The 17,918-nt window shown below is 40.0% G+C and overlaps 1 protein-coding gene and 1 long non-coding RNA gene across 2 annotated transcripts; one reads left to right on the forward strand and one right to left on the reverse strand.

The window, feature by feature from the left end:
- The first annotated feature begins 2,959 nt into the window (after positions 1-2,959).
- galr1b (galanin receptor 1b) lies at positions 2,960-17,904 on the forward strand. The gene is made up of 3 exons (XM_026175975.2): positions 2,960-3,763; positions 5,165-5,230; positions 16,451-17,904. Exons 1-3 carry the CDS (start codon positions 3,074-3,076, stop codon positions 16,766-16,768), a joined length of 1,074 nt encoding a protein of 357 aa, XP_026031760.1. The 5' UTR covers positions 2,960-3,073; the 3' UTR covers positions 16,769-17,904.
- LOC145428500 (uncharacterized) lies at positions 8,783-10,198 on the reverse strand. Its single transcript, XR_013908786.1, has 2 exons — positions 9,585-10,198; positions 8,783-9,030 (listed from the first exon to the last, which is right to left on the reverse strand). It is a non-coding gene; the product is annotated as an uncharacterized LOC145428500 (long non-coding RNA).
- Positions 17,905-17,918: the final 14 nt, after the last annotated feature.

Genomic DNA, 17,918 nt, shown 5'->3' on the forward strand with positions numbered 1-17,918 from the left:
ACACAAATGACACGTGATTTTTGATTTCATGTTACAGATTCAAGTTTATTTAGCAGTTGCTGCAAAGTCACAACAAACAGGAGAAACATTTTCACCACACATTAGAACAGTTGATTATGACTGCAGAATATTTGTATTAGCAATTTTAGTAGCATTATTCTTTAAAACTAGCTGAACAAATTATGAATGAGCTCTTTTTAGTGTCAAAGAAACATGAGGGGTACTTCCCAAAGTGGGACCTGCACAGGTCCACATGTCCTCCTGAGTCATGCTGCTCACTGCGATAGCCAAAGATATGCTAAACTACTCTGAACCGAATAATTAATCTAAGCTTGCACTGCAAGAACTAATCTGGGGTATGTGTGTCGAAGGTTTTCATTATGAAATTGTATGAATTAATGTAAGTTATAGTTGAAGCACAGAATTCAGCTGAAGCTCACAGTGACTTTACTGGGCAGGCCTATCCTTAACCATAATTCGTAACCTATGAAAACACTTAGTTATATTTAGAGTGCACACTTTTAATTAAAGGTCCTGGTCTGTTAACCTACTTTCTTATTTTGTCTTAACTTCTTTCTCTTGTTTTCTTTGCACTGGGGGGTACAGCTGCTGAGGGAGTGAAAGGAGCAGATCGGTACTGGCTGTTAAATACATGAAGTTATGAATGGATTGTACCAATTTTTGCGATATCATGGGTGGAAGAGATGATGAAACTAGTTACTTTAAATATGTTGTTCATATCATTTGACTTAGTTATTTAGATATTTTGGGTTTGATAACCATTAAGTGAAAGTAATAATTGAAAAGTAAGTTATTTTATTTCGTTTTTTGTAATCAGGTCATGTATTAGTGCGTGTCACCAATACGTGCTCAAGTTTATCTGATCAACACGTATTCAAGCTCCCATTCTTCTCTTGGATGTTAGGTGAGTTTATCTGAGCAGTTAGTTTATTACTCAGTTATATGTTAGCACTACAACGTAAGTTTTGTTTTGTTTATCTCCTTTAAAAGCTCCACCAAAACCAAAAATCTGACTTTTTTTGTTTAATTATTTTACATTTTCTGTAAAAAAATTTTTTTTAAACTACATGACTTTCCTCATGCTTGACCAGCTCAAGTAACAGTGACTGACTGATGTTGCACAACATTAAATTAAGTAAAGTTTTGTCCAAATATAATCTTATAAGCTGTATAAAAGTATAAGTACGAAAGCATAAAAAAAACCTTAATTACACAACAATATCTGTGTTCATTTAACATAAACAGCACTAGCGAGGCTGGTAAATATAAAATGGTAACTGACCCATTCAGAGCACCAGGTAGCAGAAACCAAACAGGTCCAAAAGTAATGAGGCAATGCGAGAGGAAGTGATATGTTGATTCATCAACAGGTTTTAACCTGGGTTACACGTTTATTATACTAGGAAAAAATATTAGGAACACTTTTCAATATGCAGTGAACCACCTCCTACTGCAACTTTAATGAGCATAAAAGAACAAAACTGGAATCTGTGCTGTTGTTTTGGGTTTCATTAGACTGCGTATGTGTTCTTGATAAAGTGGTTGGTTTAAAATATGGATTATTAACAGGCCACGGCTCCTACTTAGTTCTCCACAGCATCCTGAGCACAGGTGTGTTGCTCTGAAGCAGAACTGTACTTTTTCTCAGGCTTCTTGGTTCAGTAAAGACTGCAGGTTGAGAAGCACTCGTAGAAAATGTGTGATGTAATGTGTGATAATGTTATCTCACCAGATAAAACATAATCTGTGCGTGCAATGATCCACAGTTAGACTTATCAGCACGAGAGGATTTTAGTGTAACCGAGTTTAAAAGTTTAAAAGTGATCAGATATAGTCCGATTTTAGACTCACAGAAACTTTATCTTCGCTTTTTAAACTAAATATTGACGTAAATGAAACGCTGTGGTGACTCATAGCAGACAGTAAAAGCTCAGCGTGTACGAAGTGCCATCGAAATCAATCGAACTTGAGACACGCCTCGAAACTTCTGAACGGGAAATGGCAAACAAATTGCTCAACAAAATAAAAGCCTCGTTGGTCAAGACAGCTGGGAGCGACACAGAAAGTTTTGAGGAGGAGAAACATCACGAAACCCAGGTCACTGATATTCTGTTAGTTATTAGGAGAGAAAAACAGATACGAATAAATAAAAAAGCACTTTAAACCTATCAAAGAACATAAACAGAATCTATATTGTATAAACATGAGTTGATACAAAAATGGACAAAAAATAATGAGGAAAAAGCACAAAATATCAAACCAACTCTTAGTAGTTCAGCTTCATTCCTGCTCATTTTTGCAAAAGGTCGAACTCTTACACTCCACACTCATAGCGTTTAACTATATAAAGTGACCAGAAACCTATTATACAAGAATATACAGTGACAACAACAAATGCCATGCACTTTAGTCTCTATATCACAACATGTTAAAAAGTGACATTATCTCTGGGACACAAATCTTTAAAAATATGCATCTGATGTAAATAATAACAGGTCCATAGTTTTTGTTTTAAAAAGTGTTGTTTGAGTTTCATAAAATGTTTGCACACACACTGCATTGGAGCTTTTTTATTTTTTTATTTGCATTACTCCCTAAAAAGTGAACTTTTTGTTTTATAAATAATTTCAATTAACTAAATATCTCCTGAGCTTTTAAAGGAATCTGTTGACATCTTTAAGATGTAAAATTTCACCTGCTTTTTGTGCCTTCACTCTAATACTGTTTTATGTGCTCTGGTTCTCAGTGACGTTTTGTTTTGTTCTTTCTCAAGATGAAATGAAGATGCTTTGTTCACTGCTGAACATCTAGGTTCTTTATTAGCACGAATAAAAGTAAGAAATAGAGGACTACCTTTTGAATAACATGGCTTTACTTTGAAGTCCCCGGACAGGAAACAGCCTTCAACGTTTCCCTAAACTTGCAGTGTTTCCAGGAGTCCTCAGAGTCTCAGAGCTGACTCCGCTGCTGGAGGTGTTTGATCGGGATCATGGAGCTGGTCTTTCTGTCAGCCTGTCCCTCTCTGCACCTCTAACCCTCCAGCTGCCCCACTATGGCGCTCCCGGTAAACGACTCCTGCTCCGTGCCTGACCTCCCCGAGTTCAATCGGTCAGAGGACGACGGACACACACCGGAGTCGGTGATTGTGCCGGTGGTGTTCGGGATCATTTTCGTGTTGGGGGTGGTGGGGAACATTTTAGTGCTAGTAGTGATAGGGAAGGTGGGGTACAGCGCAGGTGGGGGAGGCGGCGGTGGAAGTGGAGGAGGAGTTGGGAGGCGCTCGCTTAGCCCGACCAACATCTTCATCCTGAACCTGAGCGTGGCGGACCTCGGCTTCCTGCTCTTCTGCGTGCCCTTCCAAGCCACCATTTACACTCTGCCGGAGTGGGTGTTCGGGGCCTTCCTCTGTACGTTTGTACACTACATCTTCACCGTCAACATGCTTGTGAGCATCTTCACGCTCGTGGCCATGTCCGTGGACCGCTACATTGCCGTGGTGCGCTCCAACAAATCTCTGAGCGTCCGGAGCCCAAGGAACGCACTGGCAGGGCTGTGCGTCATCTGGACGATGTCTCTGGTGTGCTCGGTGCCGGTGGCCAAGCACCAGGGCCTCATTAGCTACCACAACGGAACTTTCTGCTGGGAGGACTGGGCCGGAGCCTCCAAAAACGCCTACAAAGTGACCCTCCTGGTGTTGGGGTACCTGCTACCGCTGCTCCTCATCAGCTGCTGTTACACTAAGGTCAGTTCAAAATAGGAGGCATTTAACGGGGTAATGTTTGACTCCCAGCTGCAGTAAAACAGGCATTAAGAACAGAGCAGAAGGTCCAAAGGCCGTGCACAAAGTCCTGCAGATCATAAAAGCTGTGCGTAAAAACGCGCGTGAGGCGCGCACTCACCAGCACCGGTGTGGCGCTTCAGAATAAAACCAGTTCAATAGGTCAGCTTAATGTGGGTCACATGTGATAAACCGATATGACCAAACTATGATAACATCATACAAAATACCCAGCTGAAGTTTCAGAATAAACGCACCAGACGCAGGTAAGAAGCTTTTGCTTCATCGTAATGATTATCGAGACATTTCCCAGAGGTTAAATATTCGTTTCCCCAACTGTTTTATTTAAATGAAACTTAACATCAAATATGGTTCATTTTCTTTAAACCAGGCAGTAAAAACATCAGCATCCTAGACCCCTGATAACCGGTTTAATATCCATCCTCTGCATTTAAATTTATGATCAGACTGTCAGAGATCTGTGAGCGTCAAAGCTGATCTGTTATAAGTCAGTCATAAATAACCGTTCAGCGATACCTGTAGCAGTTATTATCAGTTTATGTGTAAAATATTTTCTGATTCATTCATTAATTGCTTTAAAACGCAATTAATCACATTTTCTGCTAATAAAAGTCTGGAATCCAGCCAAAGAAAAATCTCTGAACACGTTTGCACTGTTTAATAAACAAATAATACAAAAATATTAATTTGACATATAAATTCAGTTCTGATGGGTTAACCATTTGCTCTCACTTATTTAATAAACAAACAAAACTTACAAAATAATAAGTATTAAATGAGTACAAGTCCGTCCTTCCATCAGCTTATCCCCTTCAGGTTCACAGGGGGGCTGGAACCAATCCCAGCTTGCCACTGGAATGTGAAAAATGTATTTATTTTATTGGCGAAGTGCTTTTAATACCTACAGATTGTTGACTTGAACTACACATTGATTAGATTAAACAGATTTAAAATGAACATTTCTGTTGCTTCCTGAAAGTGGCTGTAATTCGGTTACCAGGGAACTAATTAATAAATAAATTCACAATAAATTCCAGGTTCATTTATTTGGATTTTTTTCACGGTTAAAGTCACTTATCAGATAAAAGTGTCAAGCTGAAGTAGCACAGAGTCAGTTTGTGTTTATGTAACAGCCGACTGTCACAATAAAAGTCCTCTGGTGTGGCCTGTGACTTCCTCCAGCGGGCATCTAACTGTGTAACTTTAACCTTCAGCTGCTGATATGAGTACAAGTTGACCAAGTTGATGCATTTGCTGTTTACAGACCAGTTGATCCGTTTTTGATAAATCATTAAGAAGTATTTCCTTCAAAATTAATCTGTCTGCTCTACTTTTTCTCTCCAGATTTTATTTCATCTCCATAAAAAAATGAAGAACATGTCCAAGAAGTCTGAGCGCTCCAAAAAAAAAGTAAGGGTCTCCTCTTCCTTCTGTGCTGCGCTGCATGCAGGGAGACCAAGCATACGATTACCTTCTGTGGAAGAATCACTCAGTTGTAAATGCATTACACATGGCTCGTGAATTAAAAAGGCTGCAGGTGTTCCAGCTTTTATTTTTAATGAGTTGTTGGAAAGACAGCTTGCTGTTTCCTGTAAGTAAACTTTCATCCAAACTGGTAGGGACTATGGGTCTGGTACTGGTACAGCAGCAAGCCAGTGCACAGTATTATCAAACCATACAGGAAAAAGAGAGAGTCAAAACTGAAAACGAGCACCAGCGGGCTGTTTGAACACTGTTACTGTTACGATGAAGAGATGCTGAGGAGGATTCCCTGTAACAGGATGATTGGCAGCTGTATTAACTGTAAGAAATTAGTTATTTTATATGAAACTTTTGGCTGCCAGGCTATGTTTTTTTTCTCCCAGAATATAAACAGGTTCTTTAATTAAAAAAAAAAGGAAACAGGTTCATTATGAAGAACTGGCTCATCTTAAAAGGTTTTGCCTGAAAAAGAAACTTATGAGCTCCTCTAAAACAATAGCAGCTGGCACTGAAGGTGGTCTTTTCTTCTTGGCGCTGTCCTCTCTGTCTTCTTTCTCTGTGAGCCACATGGAGAGAACAGTTACGTTTAAAGGAGAGATAAGAAAAGGAGCATTAGCAGAGCTTGAACGTTGATCTGTTTTTCTTACAGGAAACACAGCTCAGTTCGGGAGATAAAGAAGCTGTAACAGGGATGACGTGGAGAGGGTAGTTTTAAAAAAAACTAATAAGAAAAAAGTGGTGCCTACCTGAATGCACATGCAGCCATCTTGTTTTATCAGCAAATATTTTTTTGTTTTTGCATATATTTTGTTTTTTAGAAATGCATATGCTTATAACTCTGGTGCTTAGCATATAGAAGTGATTCACAAACTAGAATGTTTAGTGGTAAAAAGAAACCGCATTCATTTGAAATGTGGGGAAACGCTGCCCATCTCGAGCATCTCTTCTGGAGCATGTTGCCGCCGTGTTTGCATGGGTTCTCTAGCTTTTTATCTTCTCTACAATAAGTTGTAATCCTTAATTGAAACAGCATCTGAGTTGTTAGAGCAAAGAGTCTGGTGTAAGACAGCACCTGTTTCTTTTAGGTCTGGTGGACCTCCCCCATGGCATTTCATACTACGCCAAAATAAATAAGTAATAGATAAACAATAAAATATCAGAAAATTTGTGTTTTTTCACTATGTACCATAAAAACAGATAATTTTCATGGTAACAAAAAGCAAAACAAAATACATATTCTGCCAGTTAAAAAATGTCTGATTTTGGATTACGGGACGGTCTGCGTAATGTGCTAATAGAACTGTTTCTGTAATTTTACACATTTATTTCTTAGAATTTAAGCCCAAATCAAATCAGCATTTCTTTATAGAAAAAAAGAGATGTCTTTTTGAAATTGGACTTCTTTCCCTTGTATTAGAATATCAAACTGATTACATCTGTACTTGAACATCAGTTTTCTGTCACGCTGAGGAACTCTGAATGTCTTTTCTCTTTGCTGGGGGCGGGCCAGTTAGCGTCTTTACCAGGCATGGCTCTATGAGGGGGCTATGTCTCCTTTTTCAGATTGCTGACACTTTGCTTTCAGAAACCCTGCCAGGGGCATTTGTCACCAGCAATACTGATCTTGGGATTAATTGAGCAAGGACACCCCCATCACACCATGATAAGGGTGGAGAGGTATTTGAAACTAATGAAGTTGATTTTTGTTATTCTATTTAAAATGTATGCTTTGGTCTGCATAATATGGAACCTCAGGTTTAAAGCCACTGAGGGAACAAGAAAAAATCAATATAATATGATTAAACATCACCATCACAGTCAAACCTGTTCAGCCAGCAGCTCAGTTGTGTTAGCTCACCTGCCCCATCATGTAGGTCATAGTTTGCCCAGAGTGTGACAGCTGTGGAGCAGTAGAAGTTCAACATGACAGGTGTGGGCGACAAGCCTCAAAGATTGAGTTACTTGGTCCTAGCTGGCAGGCGACAGTGTGCAGATCTCCCGTACCAACAGATCAGAGAGACATTAGCTACAGGCAATTTACAACAAAGTATCTGCTGTTTCTCGGGTCAGTGGAGCAGGAATAAACGCTACTGGGTAAATATTTAGACAACAGGACTAAGAATAGAGGAGATTCCCACAAAGTCTGAAGAGGAGAGAAATGTTGGGCCTTCATTCACACCAGTTCCATCCTCTGTGGAAACAAGAGACACCATAACACTGATAACAATTATGTAAGCGCTCACGTCAGATTGATGTTTCAGTGTCACGGAAACACCAGCCAGCTGAGTTCTTTGTGAGGACATACTGCTGTATATATAAATATATCCCAGCTCGCCCTGTGGACGGTCTTTATCCTTCAAGCTCGGATCCACCAGACCCAAGTCAACCAGAGGACTCGGGCCTTGAGGGTCCTGGGCTGTATCGTTCCCAGGACTGCGCTCTTCTGGACAGATTCCTTGGATGACGTTTCTGGGATCTGCTGGAGTCAACAGCCTAGTTTGAGGGTCACTGCCCCGAGTGCTCAGATCAGACCATTTTTTGCCATCACCCTCCACATCTCTCAAGCTCCTTTCTCAGTCCTTGGTACTTCTTGAACTTTTCACGTTCCTTCTTCCTGATGTTGTTATCCTGTCTTCCTCTGCTTGTCCACCACTATGTCCAACTGGTTAGCCCTCACCAGTTTGTCCCTCTGTATCTGGAAGTCCCACAGGATCTTGCCTTGGTCATTCTCAACAACCCAAGGATCACCTGCAGGGCGTAGGTCAGGGGTGGGCAATTCCAGGCCTCGAGGGCCGGTGTCCTGCAGGTTTTAGATCTCACCTTGGGTCAGCACACCTGAATCACATGATTAGTTCGATACCAGGCCTCTGGAGAACTTCAGGACATGTTGAGGAGCTAATTTAGCCATTTAAATCAGGTGTGTTGGTTCAAGGACACATATAAAACCTGCAAGGACACCGGCCCTCAAGGCCTGGAGTTGCCCACCCCTGGCGTAGGTGTTGATTGCCTGGGTCGTGTTCTTCCTCTACAGCTCACTCCTCAGAAGTTGCATTATTCTCTGCAGGATTTTGGTGGGTGTGACTTTCCTTGTGGCCTCTTCATGGTCTTCATTTTCCTATTCCCAGGCACTTGCAGCTGCCCTCGATGTCTGTACACAGCAAATCCAGCATGTCCAAATTAACACTGTCGGATTTGATTTCAACACTATTAAAGTGTCTATATGGGTCCACACCAGAGAGTGTTAATTTAACTCTTTTTGGAGAGTTGGTACGTTAACTCTGATTTAGTGTTAAACACCAAATCTGTCTGGAGTTGATAATTTAACACTTGGTGTTAAGAGTTTATATATTAACTCTCAAAGAGTATTTTAGTTTAACTACGTAAGAGTTATCTTCTAATTCATTCTAAAAAGCGGGAATTTTACTGTTCTGAACTTCTAGAAATCTCTTTTGGAAATAAACATTTACTAAAAAGATGCAATGGTTTTTGAAAAACATTTATTCTGAACTGTGCACCACAATTTCAAAACATTTTCTGAAAGATGTAACAGTATACATGTTCTCACTTTCATTAGAATTTTGTTTATCAAAAGGTCTGACATGGTAAATGCAAATAACAGCATCTCATCACTTATTTCTTCAATACAATATGCATGTCCTTCATTCATCACTTTGTGGAACTTCAACGCACTTCTGCTCTCCCCCATATTCCATCTTCACAAGCATATCCTGTGTGGAGATTGAATAAAAATTAGTTGACACTAATTAATGGCACAAATAATCCAGTAAACAATTGCAGCACAGTAAAAAAAAAAAAAAGGAATCCTCTTTGAGCCATTACTTGTGTAAAGTATTTTCCCAAAAGACAAAGACACAGGCAACAGGTAATACTGAACTAAATGTAAAACCTCAACCTTTTTCATTTTTACCTAAACCGTGTGCACAAAACTCTGGAGGGATCTATGCTAACGTAGAAGCCAGTCAGGACGTCGGCGATCGTTTTCAGGCTTCAAGTAGCACCATTATACCAACATTTCACATTCTACACATTGTTTTAGGTGTATTTGACCAAAAGTTTGACTGAAAATTCACATGCAAGCTTTTTTTCAAGGCTGTGGTATTTGCCCGCAAACAATACCTTTCAGCTAGCTAAAACAGAATATTATGCTATCAGCGAGCAACATGGCTAATGCCTTTCACACAGCTTTGTCTCAACTCCAAAGAGCCACAGAAGTAAAAGCTCATAATAATAATTGAAACAATCTTTGGAAAAAGCGACTTACCAAGCATGGCAAACAACTCAAATATGTAGAGCAAAATGTTCTGAAACGGCTTCACTTCAGCTTCGATTGGAGCCGTGCTGGGGGCGGAGTCTGTGAATTTACTCTGTTGGTGTCATAGCCCCTCTAGGAGTTCAGAGTTAAGAGGTCAAGAGTTAATGTTTCCATTGTAACACCTCCAGATTTGACAGAGAAACACTCATTTTTAACACTCGATTTTAACTACTATCATTTTACACCTCAGAGTTACATTAAAAGAATGTGACTCTGCTTAGAGTAAAATTAACTCTACTTTTGCAAGAAGACTATTAACACCAAAACATTTAACACTTTTGAATTTGCTGTGTAGTGTAAATTTCTGGTAGTGCAATCCCCTCAGTTCTGGCTACCTTCCTTCTCTCTGTTACCATCTGACTACACATCTGTAGTCCGAATGACATTCTGATGTGATTGCTGTACCTCCTTGTGGTGTGTATCAGTGAATTGATTTCTCGTTCATGTTGGGTTGCGTCCTCATCCCAGATGCTCTTAAAGTATTGCTCTGTCTCCAGCTGTAGTGGGGCTGTTCTCATACTGTTCCCCTACCTTGGATGGTTCAGTGGAGAACATCTGGTTTATTGTCCTAGATTCTATCTCTATGGTATACCAGAGGGATAGAAGCTTCTAAGGCCTCAGATATAGATAGCTTTCAGTACTACTTTTTAGGCACCCCTTAGAGAGGGGGTGCACAGTTGCCCCATCCATCCTCTCCAATGCCTGGGTCTGGCTCTTGGCTGGGTACTGAAGTTTGTCAATCTCTGCTCTCTGCATCTTTATGCATCGCCATGATCTCCGCAAGCATCTGGCCCAGCAGCTGGACCGGCTGTGCGGGCTGCGGGTCTGCCCGTGCACTGCTGGCTCTGGGTCCATTGTGTAACTGACCCATTTAAAAAAAAGGGCCATGGGTCATACTCGAACCCGGGCTTGCTACTCTCAGGCATGTGATATATGACCGTATGCTCATCTAACTGAGCTAAACCACAATTGGAGAAGGCATAGAGAGGGCTTAAGCTAACACATTAAACCGGAGATGGCCGCCGTGTATTCAATTTATTTCAACAAAGTAACTGTATTCTGATTACCACCTTTTTAAATGGTAAGTGTAACAGAATACAGTTACTCATATTTTGTATTTTAAATACGTAACGCCGGTACATGTATTTCGTTACTCCCTAACACTGCACACACACACACACACACACACACACACACACACACACACACACACACACACACACACACACACACATATACAATATGTGGTCAGAAATATGCAAAACACCCAAAATAGGCATAAATAAACCAAGAAATGTTTCATCAGTTCTTTCCTGTTACAATATTTGTGCAAGGTTTTATGCTGGTGTGACATGGTTAGATAACACACTTGATTAAAGTGTGAGAGCAGAAACATCATATGAATTCACACAAACAAGAAAGACAATAAAACCATGTAATAAAATATAACAACGCATCGTATGACTAAACAACACCTGTGAATTTATTATGTTTGAAATTAAATAAGGGGCTGGAAACTTGGCACCTTTCAGTGCTTTCCATCCGGACTACATTAGTTTGTTTGAATTTACAAATATTTGCATCAACTTATGAAATAAGAGGACCTGTGGAACAGAATCCATCCGTCCATCCTCTTCCGCTTGTCCGATTCAGGGTCGCGGGGGCGCTGGAGCCTATCCCAGCTGTCTTTGGGTACACACTGGACAGGTCACCAGTCTGTGCATTCACATTCACACCTATGGGCAATTTAGATGTGAACCCCACTAACTGCATTTCTTTGGACTGTGGGAGGAAGCCAGAGTACCAGAGAGACCTCCCGCAAACACGGGGAAAACATGCAACCTCCACACAGAAAGATCCTGACCTGATGGTGAACTCAGGGCCTTCTTGCTGTGAGGCAAGCATGCTGCAGTGGTTAGCACACCAAACAACCTTTTCAAAATATTTCTTGGAAAAGTCCTCAACTCCATATTAAGCAATCAGCTGAGATTTTCCATCTGGGCACTGTTTAGTGCAGTTTTGTCTGTCGGTGGCATTAGTGAGTCTGTTGCTCTTAACTTGCCAGGGTTACTGTTATAAAGAAAAACACATTAGTCCAACAGCTCTTTAAAATAGAATCCAGTGTGTCCATATTCAGACGCTGAGCATGCAGTGGACATGTGGCTCTGTACAACCTTTTAGAAAGGTCGTGGAATCTTTAATGCAGCTGAAAACAGAGAGATTGTTTCCATATAAACAGTATAATGTTTCAGCAGATGTTCGGGTTGAGTGCTGAGTCTCATCTCTTCACGTAAGACTGCAATAAAATTTTACGACGCAGATTTAGCTGCAAAAAACAATGATTTCAACACAAGAGTTCAAAAAACAAGAAGACCCGGCATGATTACTTTGGAACTGAGATCATCTCGGAGGACATGCTTTTTTCCATTTCCAGCCTCGCTGTCAGACACGCAGTCAGCTGTTATCTTCAGTCTCATACAATGAAACGCAGACGTCTCGGTCGCTGGTCAGTTTCATCTGCCCACAGTCCTGAGGATGAATAGTTTTATTGATCTTTGTGCAGTAAAGAGAGAAAAAACTAAATCGAATCAGTGTTCGCTGTGTGAACTTTTAAATCAACAACAGATCCCCACAGTACACCTTCATCAGCTGTCTCCTACTTCTTGTAAGGGTCTCGCAGCCTCTATGGAGTTACTCTGTCTCCATGTCTTCAAGAGATTTTCAGGTTTAGCGCTGGCTTTGATTCAGTGATATTCAAATCAGGACTCTGCTTGGTTTGTTGGGCTCAGATGCCTCCTGATGGTGATGGAGGAGAAGTTAAATATACGAGTGAATACATCTTGTAATGCTCAAATATAAAATTAGTTGATGTTTGAAGATGTTTGAAACCCAGGATTCAGCCGAGCACCGTCCTTCACCTGAGAGAAATTTTATTTTTGTGAGACTCAGTTGTGGAAAATGTAAAAGTGAGCGTAGCTGGATTGCTTTCAGCGCTCAGAGTCTGTTTGTACGTCTGAAGTGGACAGACTGTCATCTATCACCTGTCGGCCGCTCTGTTTGGATATATTATAAAGCCCTGCGTATTTTATCATTGTCCATCAGCTAACACACTCACCTGCTTTTGCATCAGACTAGTCTTAAACCCACAAAAGTCGCAAAGGCTCCACAGTTTTAGTCTTGGCTACATCAGCTTTGCTTGATTTACAGTTCAAAGTAATCCTTGAATGTTACACTGGGCCTTAATTCAGGCTTTCAGGTCATCTTCTGTCTGAAAAAAGATGCTTTAGCTCCCTTTAACTGGTGCTTCTTTCAAACAAAAAAAAAGGAACAGCTGTGTGCCTGAGATGATCATATTAGAGATATCCGCCCTCATTGACAGCAGGTGGGAGTGGAAACAAAGCAGTCTGAAGCCTGAGCTTCTGGCTCTCAGGGAGTACTTTGGCCATGTTTGTTATGATCATCTTCAAATGTAATAGTATATATACAGTATGACAGACGTTAAAAACAAGCATAACAAATATTTTTGGGTCTCTCAGACAGAGATTACAACGTGAGAATATTTTAGGACATGTGGGAGTTTTTCTGGAGAGAAGATGACACTTTAACGAATGTTTGTTTTTTTGCAACTTGAAATTTGCAACATTTTCTGAAAGTGTAGCCATGTAAACATTAGTGGTGTGCTTTAGTTTGGAGGATGAATGAAGTGCTGTCTGTAACAGGATTAGACTTTGTGAGAGCAAACAAGAACAAAACAACCCTTTTATGGAAAAGAGCATGGAAACTGTGAACAGTCAGGACACTTGTAGAAATCAAGTGAAGTGAACATTTTCATGAGAGCATAATGAAAGAATCTTTGCAGACGGGATACTAAGTGAGTGTGAACACATTTTAAAAAAATCAGACATAACTGGGACAAAGCAGTGAGGACTTTTGGGAGAGCGAAAGCTTAATAAATGAGAGCTGAGAAGCTTTTGTTGCCGAGTTGAAGTGTGAAATGGCAGCTGCCTGTGTGGGAGAAGAGGCTTTTTAATTAGATTAAATATTGACATGAACTGAGTATGGATAAATGTGCGGTTCCAGGGTTGTGGGCGGAAATGTGATGTGCTGACTTTGGAGATGAGTCACGGTAAAATTATGACAACAAAAAAATAGGTTTGAAGCTGTTAAGACAAACACTGAACTCATATATATTTCAGGATGTAGTGTCTGGGGATGGGTTATTACTTTCTCTGTTATTACTTTCATTTTTTTAAAGTCAGTTCTTCATTGCCAAAGATTTACAAGAAATGCAGATATTCTTTGAGAACAGCTTGTTAAAGCTCCATCTATAATCAGGCCTATGTTCAGTTTCTGCTGTGAAGTATTTCAGCAGTAAAACAGCGACACACTGTTAAGTGATGTGTTTACCGAGTGCAGGTGAAGTGGAGCAGGATCGGTGTCTGCATTATTGGCCGAGTCTTTGAAGTCCAGACCTGCCTTCTGACAGTTAATAATTAATAGTTATCATCTCCTTGCCCCAAGTTTGGAGATTTTTATTTAAAAAAAACAAAGAAACAAACTTTTGTTTAGGATTTTTTGGTCGCTAGAAGATGCATTTACTGTCCAGTGATTGCCAAGACTTGCGATAGCTTACGGTTTTGTAATGTGGACCTTACACAGTTAATTCACACTTAACCCTGTGACCCTTGGAAACATCACGCGGTTTGAATCTTGCTTCTCAAAAAAGGACAAACTCTGATCTCCATTAGTTTCCAAGTGACTACAGTAACAAGAGATAACATAAAACATGAAAGGTAAAATAAATAGCCATTACCATCTTACGGGTAAAGTACAGATTAAGAAATAGTTCATGAAACAATATTTAGGTCTTTGGTATGTTTCAAAAAGATATTTTAAATAAACTATCACAGCGGAGGAAACTCAAAGTCCCAAAACAGACTGGGATGATAAGAGAAGGGCTGACGATGACTTAGCGGTCTAAAAAAGTACCGAAAAAAACTCTAGGCAGATAACTGTGACAAACACACAAAAACAGTCTGACAAAGAGTGATCGTGGACCACTGGAATATAAGCTGGGGAGCCAGCAGGATGAGTGGTGACAGGTGAGTTTGAGTGTAATGCGCTCATGATGATGCAGAGGGATATTTGATCTATCTTGGGTTACTTTTTCGCTGGTTATGGTCATATGGAGCCTAAATTTCTGTTTTATATTGTAACGTAGAGATCCTACGATAATACAGAGAAACCGCCAACAATCAGACAAGTTCTTGGTGACAGTTGGAAGGAAAAACTCCCTTTCACAGCACGTCTTTCATCCTGTCTTCCTTCTCTCACCCCAACCGGTCGCAGCAGATGGCCCCGCCCCTCCCTGAGCCTGGTTCTGCCGGAGGTTTCTTCCTGTTAAAAGGGAGTTTTTTCCTCCCACTGTCGCCAAAGTGCTTGCTCATAGGGGGTCATATGATTGTTGGGTTTTTTTCTCTGTATGTATTATTGTAGGGTCTACCTTACAATATAAAGCGCCTTGAGGCGACTGTTGTTGTGATTTGGTGCTGTGTAAATAAAATTGAACTGAATTGAATTTTAACAGGAAAAAACAGGCTCAGGGAGGTGCAGTTGGAGTGGTTATTGTTTGCTTTGCAATAATCGCACCAAAAATAAGATTTCTGAGAACTGAAAAGAATAAACTAAGAGAGAAAAGCTCTGTATTAAAATAAAGACAAAAATATGGAAAATAATGTGATTCTAGTGATTCACAGATATAATGGTAACATACTGTAGTTAATGAGCATTTAAAAGGGGACCAATTATTCTAATTTCTAGCACATTCATTCATTTATTCATGGACTCTGATAGATTTGCTTTTGTTATTTTATTCTGCAATTATGCTGCCCTGCTCTTGCAGTTTATCATTCACTTTAAGTCAAAATTCCTCTGATTGGCTGCACCTCACAAAGGGTTTTGAACCACAGGTGAGTCAGCCTGCCGTGGTCACAGTCAGAGGCATGTGCCCGAGATGGCATTTTAACAATATTCTCCCTCTAGGACATCATGCAGATCCAATAGAAGAAAAACCTGTCTGAAAGTGAGTGTGCAGAGCAGTCTGAAGCCTGAGCTGCAAGTGGCGGGTTGACGATGGCTGACTCCTCCAGTCCTCAAGTTGAAGCATCAATGGGAAAAATGCCAAACTCCAAATTACCGCTGATGGATCCATTGGAGTGTGTGATAATAAGAAAGTGCTGTCTGAATATTTGTGTAAATGGGTGAAGTGGCTTGTTATTGGCTCAGAGTAGAACAATGCTATATAAGTCCATTTACCTCCTGGCTCGCGGAGATTAGTTGTACATATTTTGGCCTCATCATTCAAATATTTTTCCATGTTTAATATGAACATCCGCCACTGAAAAAGTATATACAGAAAATAAGGAAAGAATAACAGGATTACTTTGAGTGGTGGCGGTGGTGGACTTTAGAGGATAATATTGAGGAATATTAATGGAGATTTGAGGAATCTTTGAGGAGTGTTTGGTCAATATTTGTCGGGCATATTTCTAAGTGTTTGGAAAGTGAATTCACATTGTTTATGGAGTTTTGGTTTAGTATGTGTGGGGAGCTCGGAGAGTATTTGTAAAGTGATTAGGGAGTGTTTGTGGACTATGTGGAGTGTTGGAGAAGTCACTGGCTGAGTGATGGTGATGGTGGAGCACTGGTGAAGTATTTAGACGTTTAGGAGATTACTGCCGGAGTATACAGGGGCGTGCTGATATACTGTACGACTACATCCTGTAGATTCACACATATGTTATCTCTCCCTGCAGACGGCTCAGACGGTCCTCCTGGTCGTCACTGTCTTCACTATCTGCTGGATGCCCCACCACATCATCGTCATGTGGGCGGAGTTCGGCACTTTCCCCCTGACCCAGGCGACCTATGTCTTCCGCCTCGTGTCCCACTGCCTGTCCTATGGAAACTCCTGTGTTAACCCCATCCTGTACGCCTTCCTGTCTGAGAACTTCCGCAAAGCTTGTCGCAAGGTCTTTACCTGCTACTTCCTGTACCCGCCGCCTCCCACAGAAAACGTGGTTCGTTTTCGCATGGAAAACTTCTCCACCACACACTCCACCACCAACATATGAAGGGCCAAGATAAATGACGCTCAGGGTGCTTATCTAGCAGTAAATGAGGGAAAGCTTTTTCTGAGTGGATCTGCTGCAGGCAGGTCACATGAAAATAAGACGGCACGTGATTGGAGGATTTATTCACAAGAAAACAAGAGACTCATCAGAAACTTGCAGAGCCTGGACTGCTTTAAGTTTTGTGTAAAGATATTTCAGATATTGTTTTTAAGCTTTAAACTTAATATTAAAAAAACATTTTGTGATGTGTTGGTTTTTTTATCGAAAATTTTGAAACTTTCATACTTTTATGTTTTTTTTTGTTGTTGCTTTTTTTTTAAATAAGAAGAATTTTTTTCAGACCATTAACGCAACCTGAAATCTTTCAGTTTGAAAATGTAAACTGTCATCATATCATACGGTATACAAACGAAATATACATAAACGTTTACATTTTTCATATTTTTATTCATTTTGTTTGGACTGACCGAGAGTCTAAAAGAAAGACATGCGAGTTTAAAGTAACCAGATCAGTTAAAAAATGTAATTATATTTAAAATATAATAAATAATTCTGCAATTTGTTTTTACAAAAATTAATTAATTACTTAAAAAAAACCTTTAAATCTGTATTTCAGTTTTAATGGTGTAAAATTATTTATCTATTTATAATAATTGTGCTGGTTCAGATTATAATTTCAGTTTTTTATAATTCAGTGTTTTTTATTCATTGGCAACCTTTTCGAACCTTTGAAAACATGAAATCTGAATATTTATCCCGATTCAAATGACATTTATAACATCTGGAGTTTGTTTGTGTCTCACGTTATGAAATTAGGTCTGATTCATTAAAAATGTATTAATAATTAATGAAGCTCGTTCAGCTTTGGTCCACAGTCAAACTTTGTGTTTCCTTTCTTTTAGGGGACAGAGAACAGAAATGACCATTTGGATGTGATGAATGTGTGTGCATGAAAGACAATAACACATGTTTATGGACAATTACTCCACATTAGCAACGTACTACCAATGATTTGACTTAACTAGGCAGTCAGCAAGGTCTGTATTTGATGATCTGTGTAATATTTATAGTGTGTGTAATCACAGGTGTTTGACCACAGTTTCTTTGTGTGTAAATAAAGTATGAACTGACTTCAACAAGCGTTGGACTC

The sequence above is a fragment of the Astatotilapia calliptera genome, chromosome 1, assembly GCF_964374335.1.
Source record: "Astatotilapia calliptera chromosome 1, fAstCal68.1, whole genome shotgun sequence".
NCBI classification, from domain to species: Eukaryota; Metazoa; Chordata; class Actinopteri; order Cichliformes; family Cichlidae; genus Astatotilapia; species Astatotilapia calliptera.